Source organism: Megascapheus bottae, chromosome 21 (assembly GCF_031878675.1).
Source record: "Megascapheus bottae isolate mThoBot1 chromosome 21, mThoBot2.hap1, whole genome shotgun sequence".
In the NCBI taxonomy this organism is placed as follows: domain Eukaryota; kingdom Metazoa; phylum Chordata; class Mammalia; order Rodentia; family Geomyidae; genus Megascapheus; species Megascapheus bottae.
The window spans coordinates 2,434,468-2,457,989 of NC_143529.1; the positions used below are offsets into that span (position 1 = coordinate 2,434,468).

General features: G+C 36.6%; 3 protein-coding genes across 6 annotated transcripts in view; all 3 read left to right on the forward strand.

Moving 5' to 3' along the window:
• Positions 1 to 237: 237 nt before the first annotated feature.
• On the forward strand, positions 238 to 3,846 carry Asdurf (ASNSD1 upstream open reading frame). Its single transcript, XM_090354460.1, has 4 exons — positions 238 to 431; positions 884 to 937; positions 3,233 to 3,308; positions 3,760 to 3,846. Exons 1-4 carry the CDS (start codon positions 342 to 344, stop codon positions 3,828 to 3,830), a joined length of 291 nt encoding a protein of 96 aa, XP_090210586.1. The 5' UTR covers positions 238 to 341; the 3' UTR covers positions 3,831 to 3,846.
• A 3-nt stretch (positions 3,847 to 3,849) lies between these two features.
• Asnsd1 (asparagine synthetase domain containing 1) lies at positions 3,850 to 9,908 on the forward strand. The gene is made up of 3 exons (XM_090354459.1): positions 3,850 to 5,277; positions 5,585 to 5,766; positions 8,511 to 9,908. Exons 1-3 carry the CDS (start codon positions 3,850 to 3,852, stop codon positions 8,755 to 8,757), a joined length of 1,857 nt encoding a protein of 618 aa, XP_090210585.1. The 3' UTR covers positions 8,758 to 9,908.
• Positions 9,909 to 10,097: 189 nt separating this feature from the next.
• Positions 10,098 to 23,522, forward strand: part of Ankar (ankyrin and armadillo repeat containing) — a 50,689-nt gene continuing 37,264 nt past the window's right edge. For 3 of the 4 annotated variants that reach the window (XM_090354461.1, XM_090354464.1, XM_090354463.1), the window contains exons 1-6: positions 10,098 to 10,643; positions 11,860 to 12,483; positions 15,875 to 16,312; positions 18,995 to 19,158; positions 19,966 to 20,069; positions 21,216 to 21,396. In XM_090354461.1, coding sequence (XP_090210587.1) covers positions 11,883 to 12,483; positions 15,875 to 16,312; positions 18,995 to 19,158; positions 19,966 to 20,069; positions 21,216 to 21,396 — 1,488 coding nt within the window. In that variant the 5' untranslated portion in view covers positions 10,098 to 10,643; positions 11,860 to 11,882. The remainder of the gene's footprint in view (positions 10,644 to 11,859; positions 12,484 to 15,874; positions 16,313 to 18,994; positions 19,159 to 19,965; positions 20,070 to 21,215; positions 21,397 to 23,522) is intronic. The other variant, XM_090354462.1, reaches the window with a different exon arrangement.

Below are 23,522 nucleotides of genomic sequence, written 5' to 3' on the forward strand. Positions count from 1 at the left end.
GGGAGGGGGAGGGTAAGGGGGAGGGAGAGAGACTGCCTTTGCCCAGATAAAACGAAAGGGTGAGTTCCACTCTGCGACGATTCCTCACGTTCACCACTGGGAGGCGCACGTCAGCTCCCTCCACCGCAACAACCCGAACTTCCAAGCGCTGAGCAGCCCAGTGCGCCAGCGCGGTAGCATCCGGCGACCATCTCCGGTCTGCGCAGGCGTGCAGCGGGCGCGTGGACTCCTGGGAAGGGGGCGGAGTGAGTGGAACCTCCCGAAGGACGCGCCAGGTGAGGCTGCTTGGTGGCGTCCCTGCTGCTGCGCGCCAGTCGGACTACGTGGTGTCCTGTGTGGAGATGCCCGGCGGCGGGGCTGCCCGGGACGACGGCGCTGCGTTCGTCCCCACCGATCGCTCCACGCCCCAGAAGGAGGATCTCAGCAGCCGGGTGAGTGGGAGAGTCCACGACGGGGGGCCGGCACCCCCACCTCGGCGTGGCCCTGCCGCTTTCCCTTTTCTGAAGGAATGGCTGCGAGGGTGGAGGCTCGGAAACGGGCCCGAGGATAGACATTTAACCCTTGAGTCTTTTTAAACCGCCCGCCTCCCCTCACCACCATCCCACCCCCGCCGCCAAAGCTGTTCTGTCACGGGTGTGTGCCAGCGGGCCCGGCGGGCTGTGCGCGCGAGCGCGCATGCGTGTGAGGATGTGTGTGTGTGTGTGTGTGTGTGTGTGTGTGTGTGTGTGTGTGTGTGTGTGTGTGTGTGTCTATGTCTATGTCTGTGTGTGTCTGTGTCTGTGTATCTGTGTGTGTCTGTCACTTTTAAAGTAACACTGCAAGGTACTTACCGTCCATACTCTTGGAAACCTCTGCCCTAAGGCGTTTTTCTTTATTTCAATAGATTAAAGAGCAAAAAATTGTGGTGGATGAACTTTCCAACCTGAAGAAGAACAGGGTAAGTAATTAGAGCAATTGTGCGTGGAAGGGGCGTGGTTAAACTATTAAAGGTATTAGAAGTACACATATGGGAACTGTAGTCTGTATATTGAAATTCAGTAGATTTCAGCCCCTTATGTCCTTCAGTTGCTAAAGTGGTACGTCCTAGTTGGGTGTTTTTGTTTTGTTTTGTTTTGCTTTGTTTTATATGCCAATGCTGGGACAAGAACTCAGCTTCAAGCTCTCATTTGACTTTTTTTTTTTTTTTTTTTACCCAAGTAAGGCATTCTGCTACTTGAACCACATTTTTGTGTTCTTTTGCTGGTCTGTTGTGTAAATAGATCTCATAGTTGAAGATGTCTTTCTCCACCATCTACCATTAACATTGTCTTTGAAAAAAAAATGGTGCTAGTTGTACTTTAACATCTTGTAGCTGTAATTCTAATGATACTATTTATTACTTGGATCTGATGGTTTTCTTTTGAAATAAATGAAACTTTAAATATTCCTTTAAATGATTGTGCATAATATTGATCAAAATGAATGCCTTTCCCTAGGTCCCAAACTTTAGGTAAATCTAAGTGCCTAACATGGTTGTTTAATACTATTTTTAGCAATATATTTATAGAGAACAAAGCTACTGCTTCGTGTGTAGCTTTCTTGGGAAAATGACATCCTAAAGTTCAGGAAGAAATGATGATTGGCTGATTAAAACATTTTAAAATTACTTGGTTAACAAAGTTTAGACATTTATGATTTTTCATTTCTGTAGTGTTAGAAGACAAGCAAAATTGGTAAGATTTTTCTGAAGGACAATTGGCAGCACATACCAAAGTTGTATAACATTTGACTTAGTAGTTCTGTTTATAATAATTGATAACTTTAAAAAGCAATTGTGAATGCTAGTGGTAGAGTGTTTGCCTAGCATGCACAAAACCCTGGATTCCTCTGTACCACATACATAGAAGAAAAGCTGCAAGTGGTGCTATGGCTCAAGTGGTAGAGCTCTAACCTTGAGAAAGCCCAAGGACAGTGCTCAGGCCCTGAGCTCAAAACAATGACTAGCAAAAAAATAATAATTTATAATAGTGAATTAGTAATACTGTAAATGCCTAAAAATTTGAGGTCAGAGCAAATAAACTGCATTATGCTCTGTGCATGCGACATGTAAACAAATCTTTATTAATAAGGACAATAGACTCAGTACAATGCTCATTTGTAGAAATAAATTACAAGTCTTCAGGCTGGTAGATTTTGTGTGTGTGTGGGGGGGGGTGTTTGTGTTTTGTTCCTCAGACTTGAGCTTAGGGGCTTAGACACTCCCTGAGCTTTTGCTTAAGGCTGCTGTTTTACCACTTGAGCAAAATGCTCTACTTCTTTTTGATAAGACTAAATGAAAGGAACTCTAAGATAGGGAAACAAGTGCTTTATCTTGTGTTTATTGTTGTTAATGTAGTATGTTATTTCTCTTCTCTTTTTTGTCCTTTGGTTAATCTCATATTATTACTGTATCTGACTTTGTTAACTGGTATATTGTATGTATGTTTATCTGTTTATTTGAAATAGGAAAGGGACGGGGGGAAAAGATGATTGGGAGGGGTTGGGGAGGGAAATGGGAACAAAATCATGAGAAGGGGTATCAGTGTGTGAGAAGTAATATACTTATTGCCTGACAATTATAACTGTAACATTATCTGAACAATAAAAAAAACCAAAAACCAGAGAGCCAGGCTTGGTGGCTCACACCTGTAATCCTAGCTACTCAAGAGGCTGAGATCTGAGGATCAAGGTTCAAAGCCAGCCCAGGCACAAAAGGACTGAGACTCTTACCTCCAATTAACCTCTAGAAAATGATAAGTGGGGCTTGGCTCAAAGGTAAGGCAGTAGTCTTGAGCTGAAGAGCTCAGGGACAGTGCCCAGGCTGAGGTCAAGCCCCATGACCCACAAAAAAAAAAAAGTCACAGACTTTCCTGCTTGGGCTGGATTCAAATCATGATCCTCAGATCTCAACCTCCTAAATAGGATTATAAGTATAATATATCTGTACCTAGTGTAGACTTTTTTTTTTGTCTAAAATAATATTATTGTATGTGAAGAGGAAAAAACATGAGTTTTACCTGCATGCAAATTGTAGTCATTTCTGAGTGGTAGAATAATGGTTGATCTTTTCTTATTTGTTTCTATTTCTGTGCATTTACTGAACATATATTCAGAACATATATTCCAGGAGTTCAAGAATTAAAAATGACAGGAGAGTTTTGACATGCTACTTCTTAGATCAAATCCTGATATTAGCCTAAATTATCTTTTGCAGAAAGTATATAGGCAACAACAAAACAGCAACATATTCTTTCTTGCAGACCGAACAGAAATGCTTTCTGAAAGAAAAAGTAAGTATTATATGGAATAAGATAGAAACTGTGGAGATTCAGTTTTACCTCAGTTGGAAGTATATCTGAATGTTTATATATATGAAATTAGTGTAATTATTTTCTTTATGTTAAGACTTTCAAAGATGTCTTCATTTAAAAGAATCTGTAAGATTTGTTCGAGAGTCTTAGTAACGTGATTAAGGGTTTGATAGAAGGGGCAAAATCTTTAAATCATTCCATTTTCTACCTTGTGACTGAATGAATACATTGAGACTCCAAGGTCTTGTATGATTTAAAGATTGTAGATGAAGAGCTTGGCCAAGTGCCTGGTCAGAATCTCTCTCCCTCCCCCACTTCCATATATATATGCTATTATTTTATAAGCATCCTATATTGTCCTATGATTTACTGAGAAAAAGTTCACAAATTTTTGTTTTACCTCCATTTTTTTTGTTTCTTGCTTACACAGATATCTTGGATGAACTAAAAAAAGAATACCAGGAAATAGAAAACTTAGAGAAGACCCAAATCAAGAAATAATCACCCTCATTTTGCCACAATGTGTGGCATTTGTTGTTCTGTAAGCTTTTGTGCTGAGCATTTTAGTAAGAATTTGGAAGAAGATTTATTACATAATCTTAAACAACGGGGACCAAACAGTAGTCAACAGTTGTTAAAATCTGACACTGACTACCAGTGTGTGTTCTCTGGTCACGTCCTTCACTTGAGAGGTGTTTTGACCATTCAGCCCATGGAAGATGAAAGAGGCAATGTGTTCCTGTGGAATGGAGAAGTCTTCAGTGGAATAAAGGTTGAGGCTGAAGAGAATGATACTCAAATTATATTCAATTATCTTTATGCTTGTAAGAGTGAATCTGATATCTTGTCACTCTTCGCAAAAGTCCAAGGTCCTTGGTCTTTTATATATTATCAAGCCTCTAGTCATTACTTATGGTTTGGCAGGGACTTTTTTGGTCGCCGGAGCTTGCTTTGGCATTTTAGTAATATGGGCAGGAGTTTTTGCCTGTCTTCAGTTGGCACCCAAACATCTGGATTAGCAAATCAGTGGCAAGAAGTTCCAGCATCTGGAATTTTCAAAATTGACCTCAAATCTACTGCCATTTCCAGGTGTGTGATTTTAAAATTGTATCCATGGAAACATATTTCTGAAGAAGAAGATGTTAATAGCCTGACTCAAATTTCAACTGGGTTACCAACATTTGTGTCAGTGGTAGCAAATGAAGCCAGACTCTATCTTGAAAATCCTGTTGTCCCCTTAAATATGATGTTACCTGAAACTGCAGAGGAAATGCAGTGCAGAAGCAGTTCCAGTGTTGCACCTACAAGAGAGACACTTCAAGTCTTTCTTGCAGATAAACACATGAAAAAAGTCGTTCAGCAGTTCATTGATGTCTTGAGTCTTGCAGTCAAAAGACGTGTCTTGTGTTTAGCCAGAGACAAAAATCTTGTACCCAAAGAAGTTTTGAAAACTAGTGATAGGAAAGCTAATGTTGCTATACTGTTTTCTGGAGGCATTGATTCCATGGTGATTGCAACTCTTGCTGCTCGTTATATTCCTTTAGATGAACCAATTGATCTCCTCAATGTGGCTTTTATGACTAAAGAAAAGAACAGGCCAAAGAATTTTAATGAAAAAAGGAGTAAAGCCAAATATCTCTGTGAAATGCCTCCTCAAGGAGTCTCTAAGAATGATGATATTTCTTACAATGTACCAGACAGAATTACAGGAAGAGCAGGACTAAAAGAACTGCAAGCTGTTAATCCTTCTCGGATTTGGAATTTTATTGAAGTTAATGTTTCTCTGGAAGAACTGCAGAAACTAAGAAGAACTCGAATATGTCATTTAGTTCAGCCTTTGGATACAGTCTTGGACGATAGTATTGGCTGTGCAGTCTGGTTTGCTTCTAGAGGAATTGGTTGGCTTGTGATACAGGATGAAATCATACCATATCAGAGCACTGCAAAGGTATGGCACTGTATTTCTTTGTTCCAAGGCCTAATTTTGACCCTAAAATCTTTTAGTATGTAAAATTAAAAAGATAGCGTATCTCAACCACATTTAAATCACAATGCAGTATCTATAACTCCTTAAAAAACTGAGCATATTTTATTGTTTTCTGACTAGGATTTTTTTTCTCCAAAATTAGTTTCTTTGAATTACAGTTTTTAAAGTTTTTGTCTTAATTTCTTGTTTGCATAATTGTTATATATAATTAGTTACATATAATTATATAGATATATTTTTATGTAGATTTTTTAAAACCCTTTTCTAGGTAATTCTTACTGGAATTGGTGCTGATGAGCAGCTTGCAGGTTATTCTCGTCACCGTATTCGCTTTCAGACACTGGGTTTGGAAGGACTGAATAAGGAAATAGCAATGGAACTGGGACGAATTTCTTCTAGAAATCTTGGTCGTGATGACAGAGTTATTGGCGATCATGGCAAAGAGGCAAGGTAATTCTCATCACTTGGGTAAGATGTTTGGTGAAAGCAGATTACCCACTAGGTGTGATGCACCTCTCCCATCTCAGGACTGGGGAGCCTGGGGATCAAGCTTGAGGCCAGTCTACTACATAACATGATTAAAGCCAAAACCAGAGAGACACTCCCCTTCCTCCCCCCCTCCGCCCTCCCCCCCCCCCCACATACACATACACAAACACCGGTCCTGGGGCTTGGACTCAGGGCCTCGGCTAGCCTCTCTGCGCTCAGTGATGGCACTCTACCACTTGAACCACAATGCCACTTACGGTTGTTTCTGAGTAGTTTATTGGAGATACAAGTCTCATGGACTTTCCTGCCTGGGCTGGCTTTGAACCTTGATTTTCAGATCTCAGCCTTCTGAGTAGCTAGGACTACAAACATGAGCCAGTGTCTAGACTGGGCCTTTCATTTGTTTTAAACACAATTTAGTCATATTTCAGAATACCTAAAACTTTCACAAATGAATTTGTTTTTACCCACAACATACTTCTGAATAAAACTTAGAGAGTATCTAGTCATAAAGAGTAGAACTCTGTTTAAGGACAAATACAACTGTATTTGAAGAGTACTGATGGCTCCAGTGACTCATGCCTGTAATCCTACCTATTCAGGAGGCTGAGATCTGAGTTCTGAGCCAGGCCAGCCAAAAAAAGTCCCAGTGAGACTTTTAAAGACCCACAACAGATAAGGAAAAAAAGAAGAAGAAATAAAAGAGTACCAGCCCACAAGAACAGGGAGTTACAAGTAAACCTCATAGGAATTGGAACATCATGATACCCTTAATTCCATCTCTTAAGAAGTCATTCTTGTCTTTAGTTGCATGAGATCATGGTTGTCTTCACACAATTCTTATTTTGTTTCCACTCTTGAATGTAGTTTGACTATTCTTGCCATTTTTTTTTAAACTTTTTGTCTTGATAGTTTAGGTACGTAATCTGTTAAGCCATGCCCCTAGTCTTTTCATTTGTTTTTTGTTTCTGAGTAAGGTCTGGATAATTTTTCCCAGGCTGAACTCAAAATCAGGATTATCCTTCCTATACATCCTAAATAGCTGAGATTGCAGGCATACAGTATGCCACCATACTTGGTTCTTTAAGATTTCATTGTAAATAAATAACTAATATACTACAAAGTCTAGATATTGTTTTCTATTTAAACAGGAAGGGATAGGGAAAAAGATGAAAGAAATTGAGTTTATTATTTCAGCTATGTATGTCAAAGTGAAGGCAATTAATTCCCTCATGAAAACATTATGTTATACTCAGATAAAAATGTGTATGAGCTGGGCACAGTGGCTTACGCCTGTAATCCTAACTACTCAGGAGTATGAAATCTGAGGATCCCAGTTCAAAGTCAGCCCGGGCACTAAAGTCCATAATACTCTTATCTCTAATTAACCACCAGAAAACTTGAAGTGGTACTGTGGCTCAAGGGTTAGGGCAGTAACCTTGAGCTGAAAGAGCTCTGGGACAGTGCCCAGGCCTAGGGTTTAAGCCCCACAACCAACCAAAAAAAAAAAATGTATATGAAGAATTTTAAAACATCTAATATAGAATTGTGATATAATAAACACCCTCATAGTAGTTAGATCTAAGTAAGATATTCTTGTATCTTGGCATACTTGATCTATTTGATTAGTGTACATTTGCCTTTTCGATTTATTTTTATAAGATGTCTGTTAAAACAAATGCCTTTTTCCTTCTCAATCATTCTACTTGAGCTAGAATAAAATGAATGAAATTTCAGCACTAATATAAGTATATTGCATTTTAAAGAATCCATAGGAGTGGGGAAGGGATGGTAAAGGTATTGTAAAAAGAAAAAAAAATAGAAGACCCAGAATTCAGAATTTTGTGGAGGAAATAAAATGGAAATATCTGATAGAAAGTCATTTTTTTAATTAAGATTATTTTGTTTTAGTATATCAGCTTGTTTGCTGATTGGACATTCATATGTAAAAACAGCCAGGTTCCAGTAGCTTATGCCCCTAATCCTAGCTACTTGCGAAGCTGAAAATGGGTAGATTGTAATTTGAGGCCCATCTGAGCAGAAAATGTTTATAAAACTCCTTGACTGATCGCTGGTCACAGTGGTACATACCTATCATCTCAAGCTGCGTAGCAGATGAGATTGGGATTCCAGGCCAGTCCAGGCAGAGGAGTCAGTGAGGACACATATCCATGGAGGAATGCTAGATACAATGGCTTTTGCCAGTGATCTCAGTGATGATAGGAAGCTTCAAATTAGATGGATTATGTATCCATACAAAGTAGGAAGCAAGACTATCCTAAAATTAACCAGTGCAAGACTGGGCTGGAGGCTTAGTGGTATGCACCAGGGGTTCTGAGTTCAAACCCTAGTATTGCCCTCCATCCCCAAATTTATTTGTAATTAAATAATTTGATACCGTAAGTTCTTGATTATGGACCTCTTCTATACTGGTTTCATGTTTTGTTTTGTTTTGTTTTGACCTTATAAAGACTTGATAGTTAGATTTTTCACGGGATACCTTGAGAAACAATTTAAAATTGTTTCTTGACACCAGAGTCTGATTTACTTATTGAGACTTAATTTATTTTATAGCATATGTATTCATCTTTCTATATTATAAAGAACTTTTTGTTCATGTGAATCAGTTGTAGGCATAAAATATATAAATAAGCATAAACAGATTTAATGTTTATATAGTGACTTAATATCTGTTTATTTTATAGATTTCCTTTTCTGGATGAAAATGTTGTTTCCTTCCTCAATACTCTTCCAGTTTGGGAAAAGGCAAATTTGACTTTACCCCGTGGGATTGGTGAAAAACTACTTCTACGTCTTGCAGCTGTGGAACTTGGCCTTACATCCTCCGCTATTCTGCCAAAACGGGCCATGCAGTTTGGGTCCAGAATTGCAAAAATGGAAAAAAATAACGAAAAAGCATCTGATAAATGTGGGAGGCTCCATATTTCTTAGAAAGCCTTTCTTTTGAAAGGATATTAAGTCATAATACAATCATATTATTTACTGAATATCAGTTATATAAAAATAAAGTACTGTCTTATTATTGAATAATGTGATGGCAGTATCTTTGTTACTTATGATAATCACTTTTAAGATATTGAAGCTACTTCTGGATCTTTCATTCTAGACAGCACAGGATGAAAGACCCAAGTATTTACAGAGAGTTGGAATTTTAAGCCCTACCCATCTGCTTCTAGAAAGTAAAGTTCTATGGGCTGGAAACGAATCTGTATTAAAAACTTGAGAAAAGACTTGATGAGTTTCTGGGTTTTAACACATAGAGGTTGTGGGAGATGGCATACACAGAAGGCATGGAAGCTCTGCCATTCCATCCCCAAAGTATGTTGTCCTATGCATCTCCTTCCGCTGGCAGTTTCTGGCTTATGCCATTTACCCAGCCAGTGTATTTCCCTTAGTTCTGTAAGCTACTGTAGAAAATTACCAAGACTGAAGAAGACTTTGGGGACCTCTCCCCCCAATTTGGAGCTGGTTTGTCAGCAGCCACAACTTGTAATTGACATCTGAAATAAGAGTCTGCCTTGTGGGACCAAAATCCATAATTTGTAAGATCTCACACTTAACTGGATAGATGGAATCAGAATTAAAGTTAACTTCATCCTTACCTGTTAAGAATCCCTATCCCTCAAAAGCTTCAATTTTTTGCTTAAATGGCTGTTGTTCCAACTAGGCTGTTTAAAACAGCCATGGCTCACTTCAGCAATGGCTGAAGTGGTAAAGAGTATTTGCCTAGCAAGCTCTAGGCTCTAAGTTCAATTTGCAGTACATAAAATAAATTATTGAAAAGTTAATTTCTGGGGCCAGTGGTGTAACCTATGGTAGCATGTTTGTCTAGCAGGCATGAAGCCCTGAGTTCGATTCCTTGGTACCACATACTCAGAAAAAAAAAGCCAGAAGTGGCACTGTGGCCTAAGTGGCAGAGTGCTGGCCTTGAGCAAAAAGTGTTCAAGGACAGTGCTTGGGACCTGAGTTCAAGCCCCAGGTCTGGCAAAAAGAAAAAAATAAAATCTTAGGAAGCCTTTTTAAATCCCTGCTCTAGTAGTTAATTAATTTCAGGTATAGTCATTAGAGCTTTCACTTACATAAGCAAATATACCTGTATAGTTATCTGCTGAACTATAATCTCAAGGTTTGTTTTTCCTGTTCTGAGGTCTCAAGCTTCTAGCATAGTGCCTAGTTCATAATTGGTATTCCATAAACGTTCATTGGACAGTTGAACATAGGATTCCAATTTGGAATTCCTTCAGAGTCTGTCTCACTTCTAGCATTCTTTTTTGTGTGTTTGAACAGCAACAAGGCTCAGAGCGTGATGCTGGATTGAGTTCTAGAGTGCTTAGGGGACTCATCAATAGGGCAGAAATGTAGGCACTGGCAAATGACCATGAGGCCATTTGTGTACCATCAGTGGGACCACTGATACATAGAAGTTTCTCTGGCCTCATCTCCAGTCTGTGCAAGCCCAACCAAAGAGCAAGGAACCAAGGGCTTTGACTTACTTCAGAGGAGCAACGAGTGTCTAAAAACAAACAGTTTCCAGGAGGACTGCCGGCCACGGGGGCCAAGCAGACCCAGGAAAGCCACTCAGACTTCCTATAATATCTCCCTCTCCTCTGTGGAGTGCCTGGCCAAGTGTCAAGGTCCAGAAAGAAGCAATTCTAGGAAAGCACCACCTCAAGCTCCCGAGGATACTTGGGACCATAAAGAACACATCTTCCCTTTAAAGTAGGTTTCTCCCATTTCCTTGTCCATGGCAGATGCCACCTGGTTGTGGCCATGGATCGTGAGCTGAGTACAAACTCATCAGGTTCTGAGTCTGAAAGGTATTTAACTTCAGTAATTTCCTGTAATAGCCTTAGTTTCTCAGTCTATATAAAAATGGACAGAGCACTACAATCTAGTCAATGCCCGGACAAACAATCTCTGCATCTTCTTAACTATAGAAGTTCTCTGGCCTAGGCCACTTGTGTATCAGAAATTCCTGTGAAACCCAAATAATGTGTGTTTGAACAAGTCTAAAGTGATTTGATACAGGCTAAATTTTGAGAATCACTGGATAATGGTGGCCAATTTAATAAAATGAGTATAAATATTAGTTTCTACTTAATTTTAAAATTAACAAATATTAAAAAATATTAAGTAGGTCTGCAGAAACTGAGTGCTGGGTAGGCACTTTGCTCAGGTATAGAGTACTTTTCTAGCATCTGGCCTGTGGTTCCTCAGCAATAGGGAAAAGAAAAATTTAAGAAAACACTGAAGATTCAGTACTAGTTTCTTCTTTCACTTTTTTTCATATATTTTTTATTGTCATTAATAGAAGGGTTACATTATATTCACCAGATAGAAGCTGCATTAATTCACATACATTGATACCCTTTCTCATGTCTTGGTCCCCATTTCCCTCCTCTTCCTCATCCTTCATCTCTCTGTCTTTCTGTTGGCAATACTGGAAATTGAGCTCACCGTCTTGTGCTTTCTAGAGAGCAGACACATGACTTCAGTCGTGCCTTTTAAGCTAAGTCTTCATTCTGTTAACATAAAAAACTTAAAACACTAAACAAAAAGTCCACAAAACAGTAAATGTTTAGTAGTACCTTCCTATTTATAAATGCACTGTTTCTTCTGATATATTCTCATGAGTTTCTTAACAGTGTGGACACATTCTGAGAAGTACGTTAGTTCAAACTTCAGAGTATTCTTAGACAAGCATGTCTACCATCTTATGAGGCAATATAATCAATGAGTCACCCATAAAATATATTTCTTGTAAGAAATATTATGCAGCAAATGATTGTACTTTTCAATAGTGTCTGGTATTGGAAAAGGAGAACAAGATTGATACTAAAGACTATAAATTTTGGTTATTTCAATTCAAATTTCTGCCTTTTGCGTTGTAATTAGTTTAAAATTTAAAAGAAAGTTTGGCTATAAAAAGATGAACTTTAGAGAGATGAAAAATGTATATTTATTTCTAAGGAAATTTACCTTCTTTACCATAGTAAACTTGATTAGTTGTCTTTTCACTTTTATTTGTTGTAGAAACGTCAATAAAGACACCAGAAATGTTAAGGTTGCCCAAAAAAGGAATCCCTAGAATTGATCAAGTTCAAGATGAACAAACTTACCTGGAAAATTTAGCAATACAGAGAAATGCTTCTGCTTTGTTTGAAAAATATGACCGGAGTGAAGTACAAGAATTACTAGCTACAGCACTGGTTAGTTGGTTGTCTTCCAAAGAGGATGTTCGATTCCAACTAGACACTCCATGTGGATTAATGAGTCAAATGAATAATGTAGGCTTCTCTACCGCAATTCTACTGACTCCTGTGGACCCTTCTGCCCTCTTAGACTATAGAGAAGTCCATCAGATCATAAGAGAGTTGGCTGTTGGGATTTATTGCTTAAATCAAATTCCTTCCATCAGTTTAGAAGCTAATTATGATCAAAGTTCTTCTTGTCATTTGCCTCCTGCTTATTATGATACCAGAATTGGGCAGATTCTGATCCATATTGACTATATGCTGAAAGCACTATGGCATGGAATATACATGCCCAAAGAGAAAAGAACTAGGTTTTCTGAATTGTGGCGGACCATCATGGATATTGATCCAGAGGGGAAGCCTCAAACAAATAAAGATATTTTTGCAGAATTTAGTGCCGCAGGTAAGAGAATTTAACGCTTCTTTTTTTCATTACCAGTCACTTCTACATTTAAAGGCACTTCACCTATGGTATACTTGATACAGCAATCATATCTTATTTTGCATTTCTAATTCTAGCCTTCATTTCTGAAGAATTTTCATTTCTTAATATTGTTTTATTATCTGTAAGTAGTTGTACAAGAGAAGTGCCATTTAGCAAAGCAGTTTATGGATACAGGACATCTCAATCAGTTCACCCCTTCAACATTTCTCCCCCTCCTTTGTCCCATCCCTTCTTAATCCCTAACCCTTTCTTAATTTTGTGATATATACAGTGAAGTCTTGACCTCATTCTCCCTCTCCTCCTCCATTCATTCCTCTACACTTCTCCCTTTGGCCACACTAGCCTTCTAGAAAATACCCATTTCTTGGTGCTTATATTGTCAAAACAAAAAAACCCAAAAAAACAAAAATACAGAAAACAAAAAATGTTTGTGAGGATGCAGCCAAATGGAACTCTAATATACTGTAATATACTGTAAATCATTTCCTTAACGCCAATGAATAAAAAAGTTTCATATTTTAATTCCATCAGAGATTTTCTGCAGCTTGCCTTTTTAAATCTTAATATCCAGTTAATGCACAACAGATCAACAGATATATTTAAGCATATTCATTTTACACTTTTTTTTTGCCAGTCCTGGGCTTAAGCTCAGGGCCTGAGCACTGTCCTTGGCTTTTTCTCAAGGCTAGAGCTCTACCACTTGAGTCTCAGAGTCTCAGCACCACTTCTGGCTTTTTCTAAGTATATGGTACCAAGGAATCAAACCTGGGTCTTCGTGCATGCTAGGCAAGCACTCTACCACTAGGCCAAACTCCCGGCCCCATTTTACACTTTTTATCCTAGTAAGTTTAAGCAGAAATTAGTAATATACCCAAGAAGGCAGAATTGGAGGACAAAGAGAAAATCTCCAAATTTGAAAACAAAATGATTACCAACTGGTTAGTTTTCTGTATTATGGTTTTTGTTAAATTTGAAATGAATGATAGAAAATTCAAGTTAATAATGAATGTGCCTTAGCAATCTAGATCTTGTTATTTTTGAAGCATTCCATTTCCTGAGTCTTTATTCTTGCTTACCTGATTTTTCAAGTGGTCCCTCATCAAGGTCATACATTTCTGTAGCATGTGTATAAACAATACACGTCACTAAAGTCAGCTCATGTAAACTTTGATGAAGACTAAAAAAATGTTCTATGGTACCTTGAAAGCAAGCTCAGTGGAGAACCTGTAGCATGTGTATAAGCAATACATGACACTAAAGTCAGCTCATGTAAACTTTGATGAAGACTTAAAAAAATGTTCTATGGTACCTTGAAAGCAAGCTCAGTGGAGAATGGGTGTGCAATGAGACATAGGTGCCTAGATACTGACCGCTGCTTTCATTGCTCACATATACCTAATAATTTTCTAAGTTGGCTTCCAAAGTTTGAGCTACAGTTTAAAAAACAAATCTCAGGGTTTTTTTTAATATATAACTCTATACTGGAATTTCATTTGACTAGAGGAGAGTTTCATGATAGGTTTTTGCAACCTGAGTATGGATGTCCTCACCAGACAACTACTTTCTTGGCAATTCTAAGAACAAATCCATTGATTTAGGTAACACATATAAATTGGCTATATATAATGCCAATATATTCAAAAATATATTTTCAGTCTTTAGTCCCTTTTTCATATAGTCTTAATACTGTTTTGCATAAATTAATTGCTACAGGAAATGAAAAATATTTTCCCTAGTTAGCCAGATTTTCCTTGGCTAAATGAAGTTATTATTGAATTTTTTTTTTTGGCCAGTTGTGGAGCTTGAACTCAGGGCCTGAGTCAGTCTGTCCTTGGACATTTCTCAAGGCTAGAGCTCTACCGCTTGAGCCACAGCACCACTTCCAGCTTTTATTCTATGTATGTGGTACCAAGGAATCAAACCCCGGTCTTCAGGCATGCTGGGCAAGCACTCTACCACTAGGCCAAACTCCCGGTCCATTACTGAATATTTTATTGGAAATAAACTACTTTAGTAGTTTAGTTGGAAATGAACTACTTTTATCTGAAATGGACATATAACTAAGGAGAAAAATATGTAGACAAAGAAATCCATTTTTTCAATGTAGATCTGGTTACTAGGAAAAAGTAACCTTGAAAAGCTCATTCATTGTCTCTTCTCAACAAAACAGAATATTTATAATCATCAGAACGTCTAATATAAGTAATAATATGGTAATGAAATTTAATGGAGCTGTTACTCATTATTTCTTTTCTTTTGGTGTTAATAGTAAAACAAAAACACTTTTATAAAACACTTATTGGATATTTTAATTGAAAAATACTCATTGAGTCAGATACCCATGACTCACACCTATGATTCTAGCTCAAGAGGCTGAGCTCTAAGGATCATGGGTTGAAGCCAGCCTGAGCAAAAATCCCATGAGATTCTTATCTCCAATTAACCACCAAAAAAAAAAAAAAGCTAGAATTAGAGATATGGCTCAAGTGATACAGTGCTAGACTTTAGGGGAAAATCTAAGGGTGATTGTCCAGGCCTTAAATTCAAGCTCCAGCACCAGTGCAAATACATACAATCTTTATTTCTTGCTGAAATACAAAAATCACATTTGTCAAGAGCAAGTGAACCATGAACTTGAATATAAGTTCCATGAAAACAGAACATTTACAAGCTCTGCTTATCTCAATAAACAGCTCTTAAAATAGTACTTGACACATAGTTATAAGAACTGGAAAATGTTAGTTAAATTGCACTAAATGAATTGAGTCAATAAATAATAACAAGGGGAAGCAATTCTGTACATATTTTAACAGGATTAGACCATTATTGGTGGATCCAGCTGGGGATTAAATCTAACGTGAGTGTCCCAGGGTTATTTAATAATTGTTAAGAGAGGGGGCAGCCACTCAGAGAATCATACTTTCATATTATATGATATCATGACAAACTCAGACCACCTAAATTTTCTTGTACATCAAAGTTTTGAACTTCATTTTAGTAAAAAAAAATCCAATGATGTTTATTTCTCCAATCTTGACATCAGTGCTGAAAATAAGGTATCTATTGTGCCATTATTTGTTTTAGAAAATTTACACTAATTATTTCCAACCCTTTATAATACATTTTTTAAAATTATAGTTGGCAACATATCTATTCATGAATGTGCATAGGTACAAAGGCTACAATTGAGTATCCATACCCAGGGGAGGGAAGTGCTATTTGTAGTACTTCAGACCGCTGAATATTTTGAATCTCAGGATCAGAAATAGGTGTTGGTATGTTTTCTAGACTATTAACTGAACCTGTGCCTTTTCCTGGATTTCTGTGATTTTTCTCTTTTGCTATGAAGGTTTGGTTGATATTACAAAGGATCCAGACTTTAGTGCAATCTATGATGAAGATGTGAATGAAGATCCAACATATGATCCCAATAGCCCTGAAGAAATAGCTGTATTTATGAAATATGCTGAGAATATTATGCTAAAGATGACATTCAGTACCACGCAAATTCAGCAATATGATAATGTCTTCATATTTGAAACAGCCTACTGGCTTACTAATGCTATACAATGTACTCAGGATTATCTTGATATTTGTACCTACCAAAGACTACAACAAAGATTGTATCTTCAAAAAAAAGTTATTCAAAAACACATTGAGAAGAAAAAAGAAATCAGAAGAGGGATAGGCTATCTAAAGTTAATATGTTTTCTGATTCCATTTTTACTGAGTTTAAAAAGGAAGATGAAAGTTCCATATTTAAATAGTCTATTTCAGCCTTTCTCAGGTAAGAGTATCACTAAAACTGAATATATAGTATTACTACATATTAACTGTATAAATTCATTTTTTCTATTATTTTGGCCCAGTCAGGAAACTTACCTATAACCTGTGAAAATAATTCAAAAATCTAATGTTTCCAACATAATGAAATGTATTGTTTATATATCTAGTAGTTTGCATATATTTATGCCAGTTAAAAAAGTTCTTGGAAAACTTAAGTACTAAGTAAACAGAGAAGTATACCATATTTATGGTAGGCACTGTGAATTGGAATTCACATTGGAATTCAGTATACTTCTGTTCAAAGCCATATCATATTTTTATTAAGTTTATAAGTGGATGGTTTTAAATCCTGAAAACAAAGATTGAAATATCTTTAAACTAAAATAATTAAAAGGAAGTCATATTTGTGTGGGGTGTATGTGGGGGTGGGTACATGTGTGTGCGTGCATGTGTGTGTGTTTGTGTGTGAGAGCATGTGCAGATCCTGGAACTTGAACTTAAGTCCTGGGCACTATCTCTGAGTTTCTCAGACTTTCAAAACTGGCTTTGAGCCACAGTCCTCATATCTCCATGTCCTGAGCAGTAGATAAGCCACAAGTACCTGGCTAAAAGGCCTTTATACTGTTTGTTTTTTTTTTAATAGAGCAATATAAGAGAAACTACCTACAATTTAAGTCCCTACAAAATAAAGACTATTTGTATAAAATCTTTGTTGCTGTTGTTAACTGTACTGGGGGTAGAAATCAGGGCTTACATTTACTAGGTAGGTGCTCTGTCACTTAAGCCATGCCTTCAGCCCTGCCATTTGCTGGCTATTTTAGAAATGGAGTCTAGATGACTTTTCTTCCTGGGCTGCCTTCAACTAGAATTCTCCAGATCTCAGTCTAGAATTACTCCTATGAGTCACTGGTACCCAGTGTCATATATATATATATATATATATATATATATATATATATGAAACACTCCATTCAAATACTTTATGTTACTTAGATTATTATTCAGTTCATACAGTGTCATTAGTGTCTAAGCATGTTGGTTTATTACAATATTTCTATTCAGATGGAATTTTTGTAGAAATTTTAGAAATCATTCAGTGAAAAGTTGTGTCATGAGATAAAGATGATATATATTTTTCATATCTATGAACTATTTAAAAATGAAATGTTCTTGTTCTTTAAGGCATGGTATATAAAACTGAGAGTGCCTTATGTAAGGAGAACATTATTTCTATATTGTTTTATTACCTAGACTACTGGAACAAAAATGTTAATAAGTTAATTCTAGGTGATGAGATTAGAATGTTGCATTTGCACTTTTAGATACCATTTACTTTTTGCAAACTACATTCTGTACTTTACATTAGTGACATCATCTACCAAGAATTCAAAATGCTGAATGTCATCTTTGCTGAGATTTTAGAAAATTATTACTAATTTTTATGTGCTGTTCCTGGGGCTCGAACTCGGGGCCTTGATGCTATCCCTAAGCTTTTTTGCTCAACCCTGCAACTCTACCATCTAAGCCACAGGTTTTTGGTGATCAATTGGAGATAAGAGTTGTAAGGATTTTTCTGCCCGGCCTGGCTTTGAATGCAGTTCTCAGATCACAGCCTCCAGAGTAGCTAGGATTAAAGCATGAGTCATCAGAACCCGGTATAGAAAATTATTTTTTAAAATAAATTGTACGTGTGATTTCATTACTTCTTAGAAATATGGTCTAGTTATTTTACTTAAATGAGAAATAACTACCTGGATCCTTATTATGTCTCTTTTTATACAAGCTATCTCAGATAGGTTTTTAATTCATTCAACGACATTTTCTAAGATGCACAATTGTATCTCTAGTATCATATCATGAGGTAAAATATTTGTATTAAATTCATTTCTAGACATCGACCCATTTGTTAGGAAATGGAAAGACTTAGAAAAAAATCATATTAAGTGAAGTAAGCCAGACTCAAAGAAACTTAGGCTCAATGGTTTCCCTCATTTGTCATAACCAGTAGAAACCTTGGACTCTACTAGCAGAGATCTGCAATAGAGCAAAACCTTGATACATAAGGCCATATAGTATGAAGCTAATTGAAAGGACCTCCAGAAAATTGAAACAAAAGCCATATAATGAATGATTGTTGTCCTTAATGTACTATGTTATCTCTCATTCTCCTTTGCTGTCCCTTGGGAATCTCATATTGTTACAGTACCTCACTTTGTTATCTGATATATTGACTTTATTTGTATTTGATTAATTGAAATTTGATAGGGAAGGGGGGAAAACCAAGATGGGGGGTGGAGGGGAGGGTAAAGGGTACCAAGACATGTGAAAGGATATCAATATATGTGAATTAATGCACCTTCTATATGGCAAATATCATGTAACCCTTTTATTAATTACAATAAAAAACTAAAGATAAATAAATTCATTTCTAGAATAAAATTTTGACTATGCATTTAAAATATCTTAACATAAGCTACAGAAATTCAAAATGTATTATATAAACATTTTATTCTTTATATATGCATAATGGTGACAGTATAGATAATTCTATAGGCAATAATGGCCAACATTTAAATTTGAAGATTATTTTACTTTAGATATATGAATGATAATTTAGATATTAGAAACATGTTTGTATATATGCTATTAACTTTGAAATAAAAATTTGTTTTCATATTTTGAGATGACAAGGTCAAGACAGAGCGGGAACTTCCTCCATTTATTTATGGGCAAGATTTTAAATGCCAGCATTTTCACTACAAAGAAAATCAATATTTCCATGTTCATGGAGGAATTGAATTTGATGTCAGCACACCTCCAATTGAGAATGCTTTGGAAGATTTTCAGGTTTAAATTATTTTCATTCAGGGATAGTTTGGCCTTCTACATCTCTTTTTATCTTACTTTTTGGCTGGAAATTGCTCCTTTTGGTTCAGGCACTATGTAACTCTCCAGGAGATTGTTTTCATACCTCACTATTCATCTGAACTTACATTATCTTAACCTAAATGACTTCATGCAACTATATCTATGAAATAAGTTGAATGCCAAGGGTGAAGTGATAAATAAACTAAGTAGCTATTTTCTTCATGGAATTTACAGATTTCTAGTGAGCTGTATTTGTCCTAGAATCGTCAACCAAATAGTGTATTAGAATTTCATGAATGCTAGCCGTTATTCCAGTTGATCATTAGTCATGGCTAACCTGGGACATAGAATAAGATCACCACTTAAAAAAAGAAAAAAGAATGAAGAAAGGAAAGGAATGAGGGAAAGAAATAATGGAAAGCAGAAAGTAGGAAGAAAGGGGAGAAGGAAGGGAAAGATGAAAGAAGAGAAGAAATAAAGGGAGGAAAGAAATTCCTGCACATTCCTTCAATTTGTCTTGTGGTATTAGAAAAGAGATTTTCTAGCATTTGGAAAGTGTAATTCACCTATATTTTTGTATAAACATTGTATCTCAATTGGCATTGCTTTTCTATCTTGTCTATGTTGTATTTTTTTTGTATTTGCTGTATTTTGTCTTTTTTCCTTCATTCTCATAGTAGGGACATTTATGTGTCATTTATGTGTATAAAATTTCATTTAAAAGAAGTTATGTAATTTCTTTAAATTTGCTTAAAGCTTTATTTAGTAATATTATTCATGTTTTAGAACAATATAGAGAAAATACGGGAGTGTGCTACTAAAACATTTGCAGAAGATTCAGGATACAAAGAGCATTATTCAATACCAGTCATAGAATTAAATGGAAAGAGGTAAGGAGCTTTCAGTACTTGTCCATACTAGCCACAACCTATTAAATGGGTGATGAAAGCCTTTGATATATATTGCTTTGATCTAGTTTCCTTTTATGAGGAGGGGCAGGAAATAGAATTGACACCCTCAAATGAAAGTGAACACGTTCTTAAACTTCCTTCATCCATACACTAAGACCTATTGCCTCATGAACCCGGAATGGAAGTGAAGGTCAAGGAAGGAATAGATTTGGGCTTTAACTCTTTTCAGAGTAGTTCTCCATGGTCTTTTCTGTAACTCACCCTGGGGCCCAGTGTGTCTCCTTCAGCAAATGGTAAGGAGTTTCCTTACATAGAGCATCACAAAGTCACTTTCTAGGAATTAAGATAATGGAACAAATCTCTAAGAGCTCCTAAGAATACAGGTAGCTCATAAGTAGCCAGTCAAAAGCCATGGGAAAAGGGAACAACAGCATTTGCAACAATACTTCGTTTAGAGAAGAAACCCAGAAAATAATGAGGGTTCCCATTGACAACATCAGTGGCTGAAGAACTCGCTTTTGAAATTGGGTATGGGAAAATACTCATTGGGAGGCTGGAGTGATGGAAGGCCACAGTTTTTCTTTACCTATGGCGACAAACAACCCTACAGAACAGAGTAACTCTTAAGTTTCGTACTGCTTCCATTCCAACAGGTCCAGAAACCTGGCGGGATTGGTTGGAGGTGGGGTTCCATAGTCTATTGCTGTAGTAAGAGCCAAGGAACTCCTACCCAAAATATCATTAGACCAGGGTAAACTAACCCCAAGAAAGGAAATGTTGACATAATTAGAATTAAAGAATAAGAAAAGAGGAAGCACACAGTTAAAAGATAAACCTGAGATTCCATCACCCAAAGTTTGAACAACCAATAGCTTTTAGGTATGTCCCAATCTCAGGCCTGTGAAGGGCAGAGTTAACTCAAATGGTCAGTAAAAAGACATTTCTATATATGATTGGATTAATCATAGTTGGTTAAGTATGTTATTATCACATTTACAGTCAAGTACAGCTTGAACTACAATCTGTATTTGGTTACTGTGGGGTGAAATCAAGTTTTTGTCAGCATAGAAATAATAGTATACCACTTCAAAGTTAGAAAAAGTCATTTTTCTTGTTTTTTTATAGCTACTATGTGATCTATTTTGATCTTGAAATATTCTACCAGCAACTGTATAAGACACAATGGTGGGGAGCCATAAATGAGATAATGAACAATCTGAGAGTGAAAAGACTTCCCCTTACAGAAGCTCAGTTACACGAACAATTTAAAAAGAAATTTGGTTTCAAGAAATCTATGAAATGCAAGGTATTTCAGTGACTATCATATTATTTAGTATAAGAAGTTATATATTATCAAGCATATGTGCATATATTTTTGAGTTATAGTCTAATAGGTTAAATAAGAATGCCAATATAAAAGAGAACTTCTACACTTCAGTAACTGAAAGAGTGTACACTTCTGATTTATGATTTTTTGTCAGAGTAAAAACAGCGAATTGATCATACATTGTATGGAAAGCACTATTATAAATCAAAACACTTTAATCATTCCTATTATGCAAATGAAAAGTTTGAAGTGAAGAAAGGTAAGGATCTCCCCCAAATCACATAATTAGTAAATGGCAGAGCTGGGCTTCAGTCCTGGGATTGAAACCTAAAGAAGGAAATGTATTATCCTGAACCAAATTTTACATCTGTTTAACATACCTTGACTTAACAGCTTCTGGGGCTGATCAGATATACTCACTAACTTGCTTTTAACAACCATACATTTAACATTTGAGTAACATTTAATTTTTAATGTTTTTATTAGCTAAGTAGTTGTACAAAGGACTTGCCATTTAACAAAGCAACATGTTTAATTTTTACGTAGTAGTCTGAATGACTAAAGCAAGCATGTAATATTTTTTTATTTATTATTAAGTAGTTTTTAAATAGTTGTACCATGGAATTGCCACTTAACAAAGCAGTTAATGAATACAATATATCTTGATCAATGTCACCCTTTTCGACATTCTCATCCACCCCTCACCTACCAACCATTTATTTACTCTTCTTAACTTTGTATGCTATACTTTGATTCCTTGACTGCATTCTCCTCCTATTCTCCCCCTCATTTGTCTACCTTTTTTCCCTTGATCCTACCCCACCTTTTGGGAGGGGGGGCGGCGGGGGGAGCTCTCCATTTTAAGACCTGGAGCAAAGAAGTTTCTAAATAAACTATGTTGCACTTAAGTCAGCAAAGGAACCCAATGATCATCTGCTTTTAAAGGATTTTAGAAAAAGTTATTGTACTAGGTTCATTGGACATTTTATGGGTATAATTTAGCCATGTAGATTAACACTTGAAAATGCACATTTGTCTAGAATGTATATTTTCAGAAATTTATCATAAGAAAACAGTCTGAAAAGTTTTCAAGTAATTATGGCACATGTATATTCACTAGAGCATTATGCATAGCCACAAAACACTGAAAGGAGCTTGTATGTTCAGGCTGATGAAATAAATTATGGCATATCTACACAATGAAATATAATGATGCATATCTATTTAAATATACATTGATAAATTGTTAAATAGAAGTGATGAAAGTGTCTACTCTGTTTTTCGTTTTGTTTTGTTTTTGCCAATCTTGGGGCTTGACCTAAAAGGCCTGAGCATTGTCATTGGGCTTTCCTCAAGACCAGTGCTCTACCACTTGAGCCACAGCACCACTTCCAGCTTTTTTTGTGTATGTGGTACCGAGGAATAGAACCCAGGGCTTCTTGATTGCTAGATGATCATTCTACCACTAAGCCACACTCCTGGTCCCTCTACTCTTTTTTAATTGTCCACAAATAAATATATAAAATTTACTTTAAAAATGAAATGTCCTAAATACATTTTTAAGTTCCATTTTCTTGGTTTGCTTTTTCTTTGTTTGTTCTGGGAAGATTGTTTGCTTTTTATCTGTGTGCTAGTCTAGGAGCTTTCGCACAGGGCCTGGGCAGTATCACTGTACTCTTTTGTTCAAAGCAAGCACTCTACCAATTGAGCTCCACTTCAAGCTTTTTGGTGATTAATTGGAGATAGAGTCTCATGGATTTTCTTGCCTAGGATGGCTTCAAACCTCCATCCTCAGGTCTTAGCCTCCTGAGTAGCAGGGATTACAGGCCTGAGCCACAGTCACCCAGCTTAAAGTTTTATAGCTCTAAGAACTTTAAGCATAACCCAATAAGGAACTTAAAATTTTTTTTTATTGTTGGAGTGATGTATAGAGGGGTTACAGTGACATTCATCAGGTAGTGGGTACATTACTTCTTGAACATTGTTACCCCTTCTCATGTTTTTCTCCCCCTTTCCCTTCCCCACTCCCTCCCATTCATCTTGTTTTTTTCCTTACTTTCCCATTTTCAAATACACAACAAACATATATACAATATATCAGGTAC